General features: G+C 56.4%; 1 protein-coding gene across 1 annotated transcript in view; it reads left to right on the forward strand.

Moving 5' to 3' along the window:
• Window positions 1-428: 428 nt before the first annotated feature.
• Muc2 (mucin 2, oligomeric mucus/gel-forming) overlaps window positions 429-13,970 on the forward strand; it is a 31,312-nt gene continuing 17,770 nt past the window's right edge. Inside the window, exons 1-28 of the mRNA XM_060382773.1 lie at window positions 429-512; window positions 1,408-1,669; window positions 2,713-2,827; window positions 3,188-3,278; window positions 3,373-3,482; window positions 3,618-3,828; window positions 4,002-4,127; window positions 4,360-4,477; window positions 4,560-4,698; window positions 4,848-4,958; window positions 5,048-5,117; window positions 5,334-5,471; window positions 5,571-5,735; window positions 6,268-6,362; window positions 6,594-6,720; window positions 7,061-7,316; window positions 7,568-7,620; window positions 7,727-7,827; window positions 8,175-8,329; window positions 8,604-8,742; window positions 9,213-9,320; window positions 9,400-9,579; window positions 9,698-9,937; window positions 10,664-10,820; window positions 11,047-11,178; window positions 11,561-11,708; window positions 12,240-12,283; window positions 12,729-12,951. Of these exons, the coding sequence (XP_060238756.1) occupies window positions 440-512; window positions 1,408-1,669; window positions 2,713-2,827; window positions 3,188-3,278; window positions 3,373-3,482; window positions 3,618-3,828; window positions 4,002-4,127; window positions 4,360-4,477; window positions 4,560-4,698; window positions 4,848-4,958; window positions 5,048-5,117; window positions 5,334-5,471; window positions 5,571-5,735; window positions 6,268-6,362; window positions 6,594-6,720; window positions 7,061-7,316; window positions 7,568-7,620; window positions 7,727-7,827; window positions 8,175-8,329; window positions 8,604-8,742; window positions 9,213-9,320; window positions 9,400-9,579; window positions 9,698-9,937; window positions 10,664-10,820; window positions 11,047-11,178; window positions 11,561-11,708; window positions 12,240-12,283; window positions 12,729-12,951 (3,887 nt within the window). The 5' untranslated portion in view covers window positions 429-439. The remainder of the gene's footprint in view (window positions 513-1,407; window positions 1,670-2,712; window positions 2,828-3,187; window positions 3,279-3,372; window positions 3,483-3,617; window positions 3,829-4,001; window positions 4,128-4,359; window positions 4,478-4,559; window positions 4,699-4,847; window positions 4,959-5,047; window positions 5,118-5,333; window positions 5,472-5,570; window positions 5,736-6,267; window positions 6,363-6,593; window positions 6,721-7,060; window positions 7,317-7,567; window positions 7,621-7,726; window positions 7,828-8,174; window positions 8,330-8,603; window positions 8,743-9,212; window positions 9,321-9,399; window positions 9,580-9,697; window positions 9,938-10,663; window positions 10,821-11,046; window positions 11,179-11,560; window positions 11,709-12,239; window positions 12,284-12,728; window positions 12,952-13,970) is intronic.

Raw genomic sequence — 13,970 nt, forward strand, 5'->3', positions numbered from 1 at the left:
AAAGCGCCTTCTTCTACCCGGGCTGTGTTGGAGGTTGCGGGCAGATCTGGGAGGCATTCAGAAGGGTAAGGCAGAACTTGTAGGATGTAATTCCAGCAGGGACCTCCTGCCTCTCCCAACCTGAGACTGGCCTGGCTTATAGCTTAAAGGAATGGCGTTCGCCTGGGGTGTGTGCTGGCATTGGGATAATTGGGGCTGTGACATCCTGAGGAAGGCCAAGTTTACCCAGGGAGTCATATAAAGATAAACCCAGATAACCTGAATCAATATTTCCTCACTGGGACCGTGGAGCCCCCACAGCTGTTTTCCTGATAACTCGGCAAATGCCCCACCCACCCTCCGCACCTCCCTCGTCCTCCCGCCCTCAGATGCTTGCTAGGCATATAAGTCCTGGACCCCTGCCCTGGGATGCTCTCCTGTGCCACCCTCCGGAGCCACCATGGGGCTGCCACTAGCTCGCCTGGTGGTGTGCCTAGTCCTGGCCTTAGCCAAGGGCTCGGAGCTCCAGAAAGGTAAGGGGATGGGTGGTCTGGGCGAGGGAACAGGCAGAGCACCCTGAGGAGGGGAAGGCTGGGCAGTCCAGAGCGGCTAACAAGGGGCTCCTGGAACAGAAGGGGTCCCCAGGAGGGACCTCTCCAGTTGGACTGGGTCTTAGGTCTCTCGCCACTGCTCTGAGGTTGAAAGCTGAGGGTCCTGCACCAGGTGGATGAGAAGCTGCAATCTCCAGGGAAACTGTTGTCCCCGGGGAGTAGGGGAAGAATTGGATGTCTAGAAGAAGCCAAGCTTAGGACGGTTCCAGGTGTGGGGACTGTTGGCAAAGACAGCGCCTCTGGAGAATGGGCTGCATGTCCACATGGGGAATTTCTGTCCCGTCAGGACAAAGCTATGGATGGGGGGTGTCTCATTGGGGATTTCTGAAGGCCAAGGGGTGGGTGGAGGGGGCTAAATGGGGCATTGGTTGAGGCTTTTTTGTGCTAGATGTAGAAAGTGAATTGATAAGATACAAGCCTTAGAAAGTCACATAAATGAAAATAAGAAAAACGCTCAGTCTCAGAGGAATTTAGACAGGAACCTGTGGCAGTGCATGACGATGCACTGCATGACGATGAAACTGAAGAGAGGCTGAGCAGTGACAAATAGGTATACACCGGCCATCCGGACAGAACAACCAGGTTGCCTGAAAGGCCCTTCCGCATTTATTCTCTGCTTCCAGACTAGCTAGCTCCTTGACTGACAGTCTCTTAGCACAGACTGCTTCTGTATGGGGGGCAAGCTTGGCCAGAAATCCTGGTCTGGAGCCCTGGACGGGTACCCCAGAGGGAGCTCTGGGGTTAATTTGGTGAGTGGGCCCAGGGAGGCCCTCCTTGATCTTGGGTGTCTCACTTTGTGTCCCGTCTGTCCTCCCAGAAGCCAGAACCCGAAACCATGTCTGCAGCACCTGGGGCGACTTCCACTACAAAACCTTTGACGGCGATGTCTTCCGATTCCCTGGCCTCTGTGATTACAACTTTGCTTCTGACTGCCGAGACTCCTACAAGGAATTTGCTGTACACATTAAGAGGGGCTTGGGCGAGGCCGGGGGTCACTCCCGGATAGAGTCCATCCTGATCACCATTAAGGATGATGTCATCTACCTCACCCACAAGCTGGCAGTGGTGAACGGGGCCATGTGAGTGGGATAAATACTTTTCTCCCGTGTCCCAGCAGCCAGGGGGATGCTCTGGCTCCTTGGAGCAAGTTTGACCCTGAATTATTTGAACAAACTAGCCAGCTTCCAGGATACCCTCTTCTGCCTTGGTACACGGCTAATAGGCATGCTTTGAGGGTTGAGCTAAGCCATGGGTTCTTTCCACAATGATGAGTCCCCTCTGAGTCCCTTGCAGACTTCCCCTGGGGGCCATGTGGCTGGTGGCTCCTAGAACATGCCCCCCAGGGTAAAGTTGCAGAGGCTCAGAAGGGGAGGTTGCTTGCCCAGCACCATTGTTCCCTGCATTGTCTCAGTAACAATGAGGTCCTCTTAAATACATTCCTGTCCTACAGGTTCATGCCTGGGGATTTGCTCTTTTCCTGCTTTAGGCTCTCCCAGTGCTCCCTTACCTTGCTTGGTCTACCTGGGTCATGCTGTCATGTGTGGTTTGGGTATAGCAGAGGTCACTAGGGATGGGGGTTTGAGGGGCTAGGGTGTGGCAGTTCCAGGCTAGCACAGGAGTGAGATGGGGTTCTGGCATAGGGATCCCCAGGGTGATGGGCTGAAGAGAGGTTGGCAGTCCCACCCCAGGGTGATGGGCTAAAGAGAGGTTGGCAGATTCTGTGAGAAAATACCTCTGAACAGAGGGTCTGGAGAGGGCTGGGGGCTCAGTTCCCAACATATCCCAGACCCACTGCCTTTAGGGATCTTGGGAAGGCCTCTGTCCAGGACTCAGAGAGATCATGGGAAGGGAAATAGGCAGAAGGACCTGGCTTTGCCCCAAGGAAATCCACCTAGCCCGGGATAAGGGCTCTCTGGCCTCCTTCTGGAGCTTGGCCAAGTCAGTTTGTGGCTCTGGTTGAGAACAGATTGGCCAAGTAAGGAGCCAGGCTGGGACTGACTTCACCCAGATAATGCCCATCGCCTCAGCACCCTACGGACAGCAGAGCCCTCAGGAGGACAAGTGGGTCGGTTCTGGGATGGTGGGTTGGTGAGTGACTTCATAGTGACCCCCCCCCCACCAGGGTCAGCACCCCGCACTACAGCTCTGGGCTACTCATTGAGAAGAATGACGCCTACACCAAGGTCTACTCCCGTGCTGGCCTCTCCCTCATGTGGAACCGGGAAGATGCACTCATGGTGGGCACCAGCATCCTGGGCTCTGAGGTGGTGGGGCTCCTCTATCTGGCCAGATGTCTGACGGCTCCACAGAAGGGCAAGAGGGTGGGGTGCCCATACCTCACAAACGGAGTAAGATCCTGTGTGGTGGAGAAAGCCGCTGGAGACCGTGGTTGGCACCAGAGCCTCCACTGGCCTGACCTAGGAGAGGCTCGCTGTGCTATGCCTGCAGTGAGCTGTCTCCAAGCTGTCCTTCCTAGTAGCTGACCCCTGCCCTCCTTCCCACCCGCCCTGTCTGAGAAACTGTCTAGACTTAGGGGCTCTAGAAGCTATGCTGGGCCCTGAGGCCTGCTCACCTGCCCTCCCTTCCCCCTCCAACAGCTAGAGCTGGACAGCCGGTTCCAGAACCACACTTGTGGCCTCTGTGGAGACTTCAATGGCATGCAGACCTATAATGAGTTCCTCTCTGAAGGTGAGTGCTAAGCTGGGCTTGTTGGGAGGGAGACATGGGTGTGGCTGCAGGCTCTTGGCTCCCGAGGACCACTGCTGACCAGCTGTGTCCCTAGGCATATCCTACAGCGCCATTGACTTTGGGAACATGCAGAAGATCAACAAGCCTGAGGTTGAATGTCAGGACCCCGAGGCAGTGCCAGAGCCCGAGTCCTGCTCTGAACACGTGAGTCACCTCTAGGGAACTCCACGCTCTCAGGAAACCTGTACCTGCTGGTGGTCTTTGTTGGGGGATCCCCACATTCTGAGGGGAGGGAAAAGGGGTGTGAACAGCTGTCCGAGCTCATGTTCCTCTCTTCAGCGAGCCGAATGTGAGAGGCTGCTGACCTCCGAAGCCTTCGAGGACTGCCAGGCCCGGGTGCCTGTGGAGCTGTATGTGCGCGCCTGCATGCAGGACCGCTGCCGGTGCGCGCAGGGCGGCGCCTGCGAGTGCAGCACCCTCGCTGAGTTCTCCCGCCAGTGCTCCCACGCAGGCGGCCGACCTGAGAACTGGAGGACCGCCTCGCTCTGCCGTGAGTAGCTGGCGACCCCCGTGTGTGCTCAGCCTTAGTGTCCCCGGGTTTAGGGAGCCCCTGCTGGGAGCCCTGTCTGTGACAAGCACCCAGACACTGTATCTGTCTGTCTGTGGCCTCGGCGCTCTGCTAGCTCCTTGTGTGTGGACTGATGGAGTGGACTTTGCTTTTAGCCAAGAAATGCCCTGGTAACATGGTGTACCTGGAGAGCAGCTCGCCCTGTGTCGACACCTGCTCGCATCTGGAGGTCAGTAGCTTGTGTGAAGAACACTACATGGATGGCTGTTTCTGCCCAGAAGGTACGTGCAATGGAAGTCCCTTGTCCTAGAGACTGGATGGGGAACAGGCAAGAGGGGTTGGAATTCTTCCCTCCCATGAGCCTTAGGGGCTGGGAGATGAGAATCTTCATTGACAGATCAGGGGTCCAGATGCCTGTGGGTCGAGGTCTGGCTGGCAGCCTCATCTTGGGGGGAGGGGAGACTGGCCCTTTCTGAGGCTGCCAGGGTAAGTTTACACTTCTGGCTATCACAGGCACGGTGTATGATGACATCACGGGCAGCGGCTGCATCTCCGTGAGCCAGTGCCATTGCAAGCTGCACGGACACCTCTATAGACCAGGCCAGGAGATCACCAATGACTGTGAGCAGTGGTGAGTCTCAGGGCATAGAGGCTGGAGGTCGGACAGACTGGGGCGTTACTGAATCTTGACCCTGTGCCCTGCTTCCCCGCAGTGTCTGCAAAGCTGGTCGCTGGGATTGTAAAGACCTGCCTTGCCCGGAGACCTGTGCCCTGGAAGGTGGCTCCCACATCACCACCTTTGATGGGAAAAAGTTTACCTTTCATGGGGACTGCTACTATGTCCTGACCAAGGTAGGCCAGCCGGGCTACCTGGATGGAGCTGGGGGCCCTCTGTCTTCTGGGGAGGATGGAAAGGCTGACTCTGGGATGACGGCTGCTGCTGCTGTTAGAAACAGGGTGAAAAGAGGCTGTCAGCAACTTTACCGCCCTTTCCCATTCAGGGCGACCATAATGAGTCCTTTGCTCTCCTGGGTGAGCTGGCTCCCTGTGGCTCTACAGACAAGCAGACCTGCCTGAAGACCGTGGTACTGTTGACTGACAACAAGAAGAATGTGAGTGCTCCCACGCACTTCCTTTCCGGCATTCCTGGGTCTTGCACGCCCGTCCTCTCAGATCTATGCCCTCTCGACATTTCTCGCAGGTGGTGGCCTTCAAATCAGGTGGCAGCGTCTTGCTCAATGAGCTGGAGGTGACCCTGCCCCACGTGGCAGGTGAGTGGCTCGGGGAGGGACCCTGAGCTGCTACCAGTCATCAGAGCCAGCTGGGATTCAGACAGCCCAAGAGGCTGGGCCCAGGAGGCTGGTGTGCTCAGGCAGTCTCTATCCTTGGATCCCTGCTGGTGTGGTAGGGGGATGGTGGGCACAGGCCCTCCTAGTAAGGTGGAACCAAGGAGCCCTGCTACCTTTCACCACGTCCTTGTCTTACAGCGAGCTTCTCCATCTTCCAACCCTCCTCCTACCACATCGTGGTGAACACGGTGTTTGGGCTGCGGCTGCAGGTCCAGTTGGTTCCAGTCATGCAACTTTTTGTGACTCTGGACCAGGCTGCCCAGGGACAGGTGCAGGGTGAGTGGTCCTTTCCCGTCCTGTCCTTGAAGAAGCCCCGTGAGGATTGTGCCCCCTGTCATCCCCCAGATCCTTCCTAATCCTGTCCTGGTCCTTTAGGTCTCTGTGGGAACTTCAATGGCCTGGAAAGTGACGACTTCATGACATCCGGCGGGCTGGTGGAGGCCACGGGTTCTGGCTTCGCCAATACCTGGAAGGCCCAGTCAAGCTGCCATGACAAGCTGGACTGGCTAGATGACCCCTGTTCCCTCAACATTGAGAGCGGTAAGGCTCAGGGGGAGCTGGTTGCTGTCCGCGGCATTGTTTTGACACACAATCCTGACCAGTATGGCCTCAAAGCAGATGGGGCTCCTAATGGGGACATGGTACGCGGGTGAGGGATGGGTGGAGGTCGCATGGCTCATGGGATGGGGACCAGCACATTCACCTGCTGTTTTGGCTAGTTTAGAATGGTGCCACGGTGGTAGATTTCCAAGAGACAAAGTAGATGGGTTGGGTAGGCTAACTGCTAAGTGGATCTCATCTAGGCCTGACCTAATGCTAGGATGACATGCCTTCCTACCCAGGCCTCCATTTTGGGGATTTCTAACCCCTTTGGGTTGAGAAAGGGAGAGGTGGGTGTTATGCAAAGAGGTCTCATCAGCTCTGTTATGAAGGGAGGAAGGAAGGGGGGGTCTGGCTTTGGTCGCACAGGAGACCATGTCACCTCCATCCTGGGCGATCAGACTTTAGGCTTAGGGTATGTGAGGCTTTAGGTATAGCCTGGCCCATGCTAAGATTCCGACCCACTCCCCAGCCAATTACGCTGAGCACTGGTGTTCCCTTCTGAAGAGGTCGGAGACCCCGTTTGCCAGGTGCCATCTGGCTGTGGATCCCACTGACTACTACAAGGTGACTTCACCACCCCCCACCCCCGACCCTGCACACTCCATGCTGCATGCAGTGTCCCCAGAGCCGGAAAAGTTTGCTGGGGCACCTGGCTGAGCCTGTGAGTGGCTGGGTGTGTGTGTGCGTGTGTGCTGGCAGGCATGCACAACGTATGTTCACTTGGGTGCACAGGGTGCCGGGGCCATGCGCCCGGCCTCCTCACCTCACTGTCTCTTACTTTGCTTTCCCTCCTAGAGGTGCAAATATGACACGTGCAACTGTCAGAACAACGAGGACTGCATGTGCGCCGCCCTCTCCTCCTATGCCCGCGCCTGCGCGGCCAAGGGTGTCATGCTGTGGGGCTGGCGGGAGCGTGTCTGCAGTGAGTGCTTCCCCACTGGCTGCTTTCTAAGATGGCTGTCTGGACAGAACTCCAGGCCTGGCCACACTCAGGCCAGGGAGGGGCCCAGCTCCCTGTAGCTGCCACCTGGCTTCGCCGGAAGTGGAAGCGGCAGAGTCGCCTGGCTTTTCAGGCTCTCTGCTTGCAGCGAGGAGCAGAATTCTGCCGAGACGGGCTATGGGGTAGCCACGGCTGTGGCAGCTGAGTCCAGGGGCCTGGGAGGGGTTTCCAGGGTGCCCGCCCTTCTGGCCCAGGGACAGCCTATAGGGAGAGAACATGGAGTCAGTCCCTTTGCCCCTTACGCCCGTGGTTTCCTCTGCAGACAAAGATGTGCATGCTTGCCCCGGCTCGCAGATCTTCCTGTACAACCTGACCACTTGCCAGCAGACCTGCCGCTCACTCTCGGAGGGTGACAGCCACTGCCTCAAGGGATTTGCACCGGTGGAAGGCTGTGGCTGCCCTGACCATACCTTCATGGACGAGAAGGGCCGCTGCGTGCCGTTGGCTAAGTGCTCCTGCTACCACCACGGTCTGTACCTGGAGGCAGGAGATGTGATTCTGAGGCAGGAGGAGCGCTGGTGAGTGTCCTGGATTGGCAACGGGCCCACGGAGTGGGGAGGGGGCTGCTCTTGGATCTTTGCCCCAAGTGAAAAAAATGCGGCGGCTGGAGTGGGGGTGGGGGGAGGGCTCGAAATCTCCCTGTGGGACCTGAGGCTCTCAAATGGTGCAGAGGTGCCAGGGGTGAGATTCTGAGAGTGGCCTGGCTGGCGTCTGTCCTGTGTGGGGACAGACTGGGCCGCCTTCATCCCTTCCCACTTCTCCCTCATAGCGTCTGCCGGAACGGGAGGCTGCAATGCACCCAGGTCAAACTGATCGGCCACAGTAAGTGGATGCGTACTGTGTAGGCCCACTGAGTCTTGTTTCCCCTCCCCACTTACCTGGTACCCTGAATTCACCTTAAGCTAAGACAGACTCTTCCACCCCACAGGCTGTGTGTCCCCCAAAATCCTTGTGGATTGCAACAACTTGACCGCTCTGGCCACCCGGAAACCCCGCCCCACTAGCTGCCAGACATTGGTGGCTGGCTATGTGAGTGCCAGCGAGGGCTGCTGTGGGCGGGCTGGTTGAGGGTTCTCTGGATGCCTGAGTACCCTGTGGAGGAAAAGGCGGACCCCTACACCGCCAATTCACTGAGCTGGAGGCTGAGTCTTAGATACTCCCTGTGACCCCCGAAGTGGCAGAGGACAGCCTAGGGACCTTGACCAGCAGCCCTACTTGGTCTCCCTGACCAGGATGAGCTTGACAGGAGGGGGATTAGGAGAGAGGAAGAGAAGTTGGGGGGGCGGTCCAGGACACTGTTAGATCTCCTCACGTGGGCATCTACATTTGACCCCTTAAGGAAGCTTTGGTTCTCATCTGAGCCCTTCTTATTCCAGTACAACACAGAGTGTATCAGTGGCTGCGTGTGTCCCGATGGGTTGCTGGATGATGGCCGTGGTAAATGTGTGGAGGAGAAGGACTGTCCTTGCATCCACAACAAAGACCTATATAATCCTGGGGCGACGATCAGTCTGGACTGTAACAACACCTGGTGAGCTGGCCCAGTTGGGCTGCCCTGGAGGGAGCGGGCTGCTTTTGTGGGGATACAAGGTGGTCCCCGCTCTGTTGATGGGCCAAGCCTTGTGTCTACCCCTTGTCCTGGAGGCAGGTGACTTTTAGGCCAGGGCAGGTGCTTGCAGCTTTCCTAGATGGACCAACTCAGGAGCTATCTCCGTGGTGTCCAGGGCTTCACCCAAGCTGCTCTCCAAGAGCAGGTGGAAGTCTTGCCCTCAGGCCCCTTCAGGCTCCTCTGCTTTTCTCTCCAGTACCTGTCAGAAGGGGCGCTGGGAGTGCACCCGCTATGCGTGCCACAGCACCTGCTCCATCTATGGGAGCGGCCACTATATCACCTTCGACGGGAAGCACTACGACTTTGATGGACACTGCTCCTATGTGGCTGTCCAGGTGGGACTGTGGACCCCTCCAGGAAGAGGCTTGCCCTGAGATACGAGAGAGGGCCCTTGGGGTGGGACGGGCCAACACTTCCTCATCCTGGAACCCACACTGCCAGGATTTGGGCTCCCAGCAACGAACAGAGAGAGTAATAAACCCCTTTCCTCCCTCTATTGCCTTACCCAGGCATGGGGATGGGGGTGTTGAGAAAGCCTGCTCTCTCTTTCTCTCTCACGTGTGTGTGTGTGTGTGTGTGTGTGTGTGTGTAGACAGGCCCAGCTACTACCCCTTGTGCCCTTTGTGTGCCGTCATCATTCCTAGACCACAGAAGATCTGGCTGGAGGAGGTTTGAGTTAGGGCCTCCCATCTCAGATGGGGAAGGGCCGAGCATTTTCAACTCAGAGAGGTAGCTTTAGCCTTGCCAGCCAGGGTAGGCATCTGTGTCCTGGCCTTCTGGACTTACACCGTCGTGTTGGCCCCAGGACTACTGCGGCCAGAACTCTACCGGCTCCTTCAGCATTATCACCGAGAATGTCCCCTGTGGCACCACTGGCGTCACCTGCTCCAAGGCCATAAAGATCTTTATAGGGGTGAGTACTGCTGGTTCCTGGGACAGGAAGGCCCTGGGGCGCCCTTGGACACAGCCCTGACCGCCTTTCCTCTGGACAGGGGACAGAGCTGAAGTTGGTGGATAAACACCGCGTGGTGAAGCAGTTGGAAGAGGGGCATCACGTGCCCTATATCACACGGGAAGTGGGCCAGTACCTGGTGGTGGAGGCCAGCTCTGGTATCATCGTTATCTGGGACAAGAAGACCACCATCTTCATCAAACTGGCTCCCTCTTACAAGGTGAGCCACCCAGATGCCAGCTGCGCCCTGGGCTGCCCCCAGCATAGGCACTGTGGGTGCCGCAGTCACCCACCCGAAGACCTTCTCGAGCTGAAGATTCCCGTCTTTCCTCCTGCAGGGCATGGTATGTGGTCTGTGCGGGAACTTTGATTACCAGACCAAAAACGACTTCACCACTCGGGACCACATGGTGGTGACCAGCGAGCTGGACTTTGGGAATAGCTGGAAGGAGGCTTCCACTTGCCCAGATGTGAGCCACACCCCAGACCCCTGCAGCCTGAACCCGCACCGTCGCTCCTGGGCAGAGAAGCAGTGCAGCATCATCAAGAGTCGTGTGTTCAAAGCGTGCCACAGCAAGGTAGGTTGGCGCTGCAGGCGTGGGTAGGGTCGCGGCAAAGCGGGCAGGGCTGCACGCCTGAGTGGGGCCACCCGCGTGGGCAGTGGCACATGTGTGGGTGGTCCATGGGAATGTACAAACAAGTATGGGCGGGGGGCACGGGTATGGGTGGACTGTGGGCATGGGCAAAGGGCTCCGTAGGCAAAGTCCCACCTATAGGTGTGTTATAGTTGTGTTCAGGGCCATGGTTGGGGGCCACCGAGAGAGACTGGTAAGCACGACTGTGGCCATGAGAGGGGTGTGGCTTATTAGTCTTACTGTGGTTGCTTTTGGGCTCCTGGCCTCTCCGAATGGGTTAAGGACACGTAGAGGCATGTTGCTGTACCACTATGAGGTATTTTTTTCCTCCGGCTCTGTGCACTTTGTTCTTTGAGCTGGTAATTAGCTGGTAAGCCTTTCTCTCTGAGATTCCTGGTTGGAACCTGACCTCCTCTGCCCTGATTGCATGATCACCAGGGAGGGAGATAAAGGACTTATTTTGTTAGGGCCTAGAAGCTAGCAGGGGGAGGACCAGTTTTAGGATGGTCATCTCGAGGTACTCAGGGTATGGGTGACGAAACTCCTGGCTAGGGTGGCCTGAACCAGCTCCATCAGCCGCACTGGGGGTGTGGGCCAGCTTCAGCATCCTGAGTTCCAGGCCCTCTGTGGGCAGTGTGGGCCATGGGCACATGAAAGTCTTCTTCCTAGGTGGACCCCACGGTCTTCTATGAGGCCTGTGTGCATGACTCCTGCTCCTGTGACACGGGTGGTGACTGCGAGTGTTTCTGCTCCGCCGTGGCCTCCTACGCTCAGGAGTGCACCAAGGCAGAGGCCTGTGTGTACTGGAGGACGCCGGACCTATGCCGTGAGTGCCCATGGTGGACAGCACCTTCCTTCCCCATCCAAGTGATGACTGGATGTCCACCATCCCAGTTCTTGTCCCCAGATGCCCTTTCTCGGGCCACAGCGAGAGTTGTGTTGGTAGGAGTGGACGGGTCCCGTTCCTGCTCACGTCCCCTGACTCAGGCTTACCTGGGCACCTGTTTCTATGCTCCTAAGTCTGACCATGTCCCCATCCTCTCCCCCTCTAGCCATATTCTGTGATTACTACAACCCCCCAGACGAGTGCGAATGGCACTACGAACCATGTGGGAACCGCAGCTTCGAGACGTGCAGGACCCTCAACGGCATCCACTCCAACATCTCTGTGTCCTACCTGGAGGGTGAGCAGGCAGGGCCCTCCAGCGAGATAGCCGCCAAGGGGAGGTCCCTGTCAGCCTGCGGGCCACCATCATGGAGACACGTGGGGGCATGTGAGAGGGGCCCAAGGGCTGAGAGGCTTGGTTGGAGGAACAAGGTTCTTTTCACCACAGTCTGCTCACTGAACTGGGGCCAGGGAGCCCAGCTAAGGTCCCGCCTCCTAAAGGGGAGGCAGAGGAGCAGGTTAACTCATGGGTGGGAACCATGCGGGCATGTGGGGAGCAGAACGCCCTAGCTGCAGGAGAGACACAAACCCTGTCTTCTGACTCTCGGTCTTCATACATGAACATCTCCAAGGACGGTACCAGATGGGGTGGACTGAGCCCCATTGCCTGTACCCACTAGGTTGCTACCCTCGGTGCCCTGAGGACAGGCCCATCTACGATGAGGACCAGAAGAAATGCGTCTCTGGAGACCAGTGTGGCTGCTATATTGAGGACACTCGCTACCTACCTGGAGATCCTGTTCCCACTGAGGAGATCTGCATGTCTTGGTACTGAGTCTGCATTGCACAGGGTCTGGGAAAAGTTGGCACACACACACACACACACACACACACACACACACATCCCATGTTCATACACATGGAAATATGATCACTCTGTATTAGGTGCATATTTGCATGCAAGCACACACATGGCTCATAGCCACACATGCATGCACAGCCCATTCAATGTGCATACATACATACATACATACATACAGGGCACAGCACACCCTGTTGCACATCCAATCACACATGTACACATATGGTCATAGGAGCTTAAGTATGGAGGTGTTTTTGGGGGGGGTGGGGAGGCCTTTTGAGCTCACCCCATCCTCTTGGATCAGCTTTTTCTTAGCTTGCTTCACTCCATCTGGCTGGTCACATTTAGAACACAGTGGGTGGGTTTCTCTGTAGCTTGTGTTTGGGGCAGTACTCTGGGGACTTTGGGCCATGACACAGGGTGATGGGCATGTGGCATCTGTGTGCAGAATGGTTACGGGGCCGACCTGTAGCATTTACACTTGTTTGGCTTTTCAGTACATGCACCAACACCTCAGACATCATCTGCAGTCCAGATGAAGGTGAGCTGCCCCCTGCTGGGTTCCAGAAGGTAGAGGGTTAGAGGTCCCAGCCCGGGAAGCCTGTGGGCTGTTCTTGTACGCATGGGACCTGGCCTCGGGAGGGGAAGCTTTCCTTCCTCTGCTTCCTTGTTGTCCACGCCCTCTCCTGCTTCCGCTTGCTGAGCTGTACAGCAAGCCTGAGGGGCTCACACTATGTATCTTTGTTCCCTTTCTCCAATGGGAGCGGTACCCTATGGGGAGTTTCTAGGGCATCTCTAGGGCATCTCTAGGGCATCTGGGTTCTGTGCTCATTGTGATGCTCAATGATGCTCCTTCAAAGCGAGAGGCTCTGGGTATACAGTCCCGCTGGAACGTGTCTCCAGTCTTCCCTCACATGTGATAAACTGGGGGAGCCTTGAAAGTCTGTCTTTCCTGTTTGGTTGATGGATCCATCCCTCCTGTGCAGGGAAGATTGTTAACGAGACCCAGGATGGTATTTTCTGCTACCGGGAGATCTGCACCTCCAATGGGACAGTGGAGCAGCACTTCGATATTTGTGGTTCCTCCACACCACCCCCATCTACTATGACAAGCTTCACCACAATCTCCACCCCCATCTCCACCACCCCCATCTCCACCACCCCCATCTCCACCACCCCCATCTCCACCACCCCCATCTCCACCACCCCCATCTCCACCACCCCCATCTCCACCACCCCCATCTCCACCACCACCGCCACCACCACTCCCACCACCACCGTCACGATGACCCCCATCACAGGTGAGAGTTTTTCTGGGGCCTTTGCTGTTGTGAGAACCCAGCATAGAGAGCTCTTCTGGGGGCCAGAGCCAGCCTCCATTCTGCAAATCAACTGGGAATATAGGTGGTGTTGACATTTCTCTGAACTAGGGAATTACCTTACTTCCCCCTGCATTTGCTCCAGTTCAAATCCCATCTATGATGAGTGAGCGGTCAGGGGTATGACAGACACAGGGGAGAACGTTTGAGGACCTGGGCTGAGCTTGGTCAGTTGGCAAAGCACTTGCTTCACAAGCGTGAGGCCGTAGGTTCGATACCCAGAGCCCGTGTACAAATGCCAGGCATGGGGGTTCACATTTGTAATCCCACTGTGGGGGACACGGAGAGGCAGGATTCTTGGGGCTCACTGTTAGTCAGGTATAGCGTCATTGGCAAGTTCCAGGCCAATGGGAGACCTTGTCTGAAAGGAAGTAGGTGGCATTCTCGAGGATGACACTGGAGACTCCTCTGGTCTCCGCACTCACGTATGCACATCTGCATACACATGTATACAGGTGTACGCACACAAACACACACACACAGATGCACACACACGATGCAGGCTGAGCGTGGCGGTGCACACTTACAACCACCTCTTAGGAGGAAGCAGGATGATTGCCATCAGTTTGAGGCCTATGGTATATTTAGAGAGTTCCAGGCTGTGCAGGGCTGTGCAGAAAGACTAGGCTTCTTTAAAAAGTCTCATATTGTGCAGTAATATCCTCCTTTTTTTTTTTTCTTGATTGAAGTTCCAGCAACAACTTCTAGTAAGTGACATTGACGATACTTTCCCATGATAAGTAGGGCTCAAAAGGAAAAAAAAAACCATTATATCTTTTAAAATGACTCCTGGGCTTCCTTCGGAAGCAGGTGTTGAGGACAGGCTACACTTACTGCTTGAGAATTGTA

Source organism: Meriones unguiculatus, chromosome 1 (genome assembly GCF_030254825.1).
Source record: "Meriones unguiculatus strain TT.TT164.6M chromosome 1, Bangor_MerUng_6.1, whole genome shotgun sequence".
NCBI lineage: Eukaryota > Metazoa > Chordata > Mammalia > Rodentia > Muridae > Meriones > Meriones unguiculatus.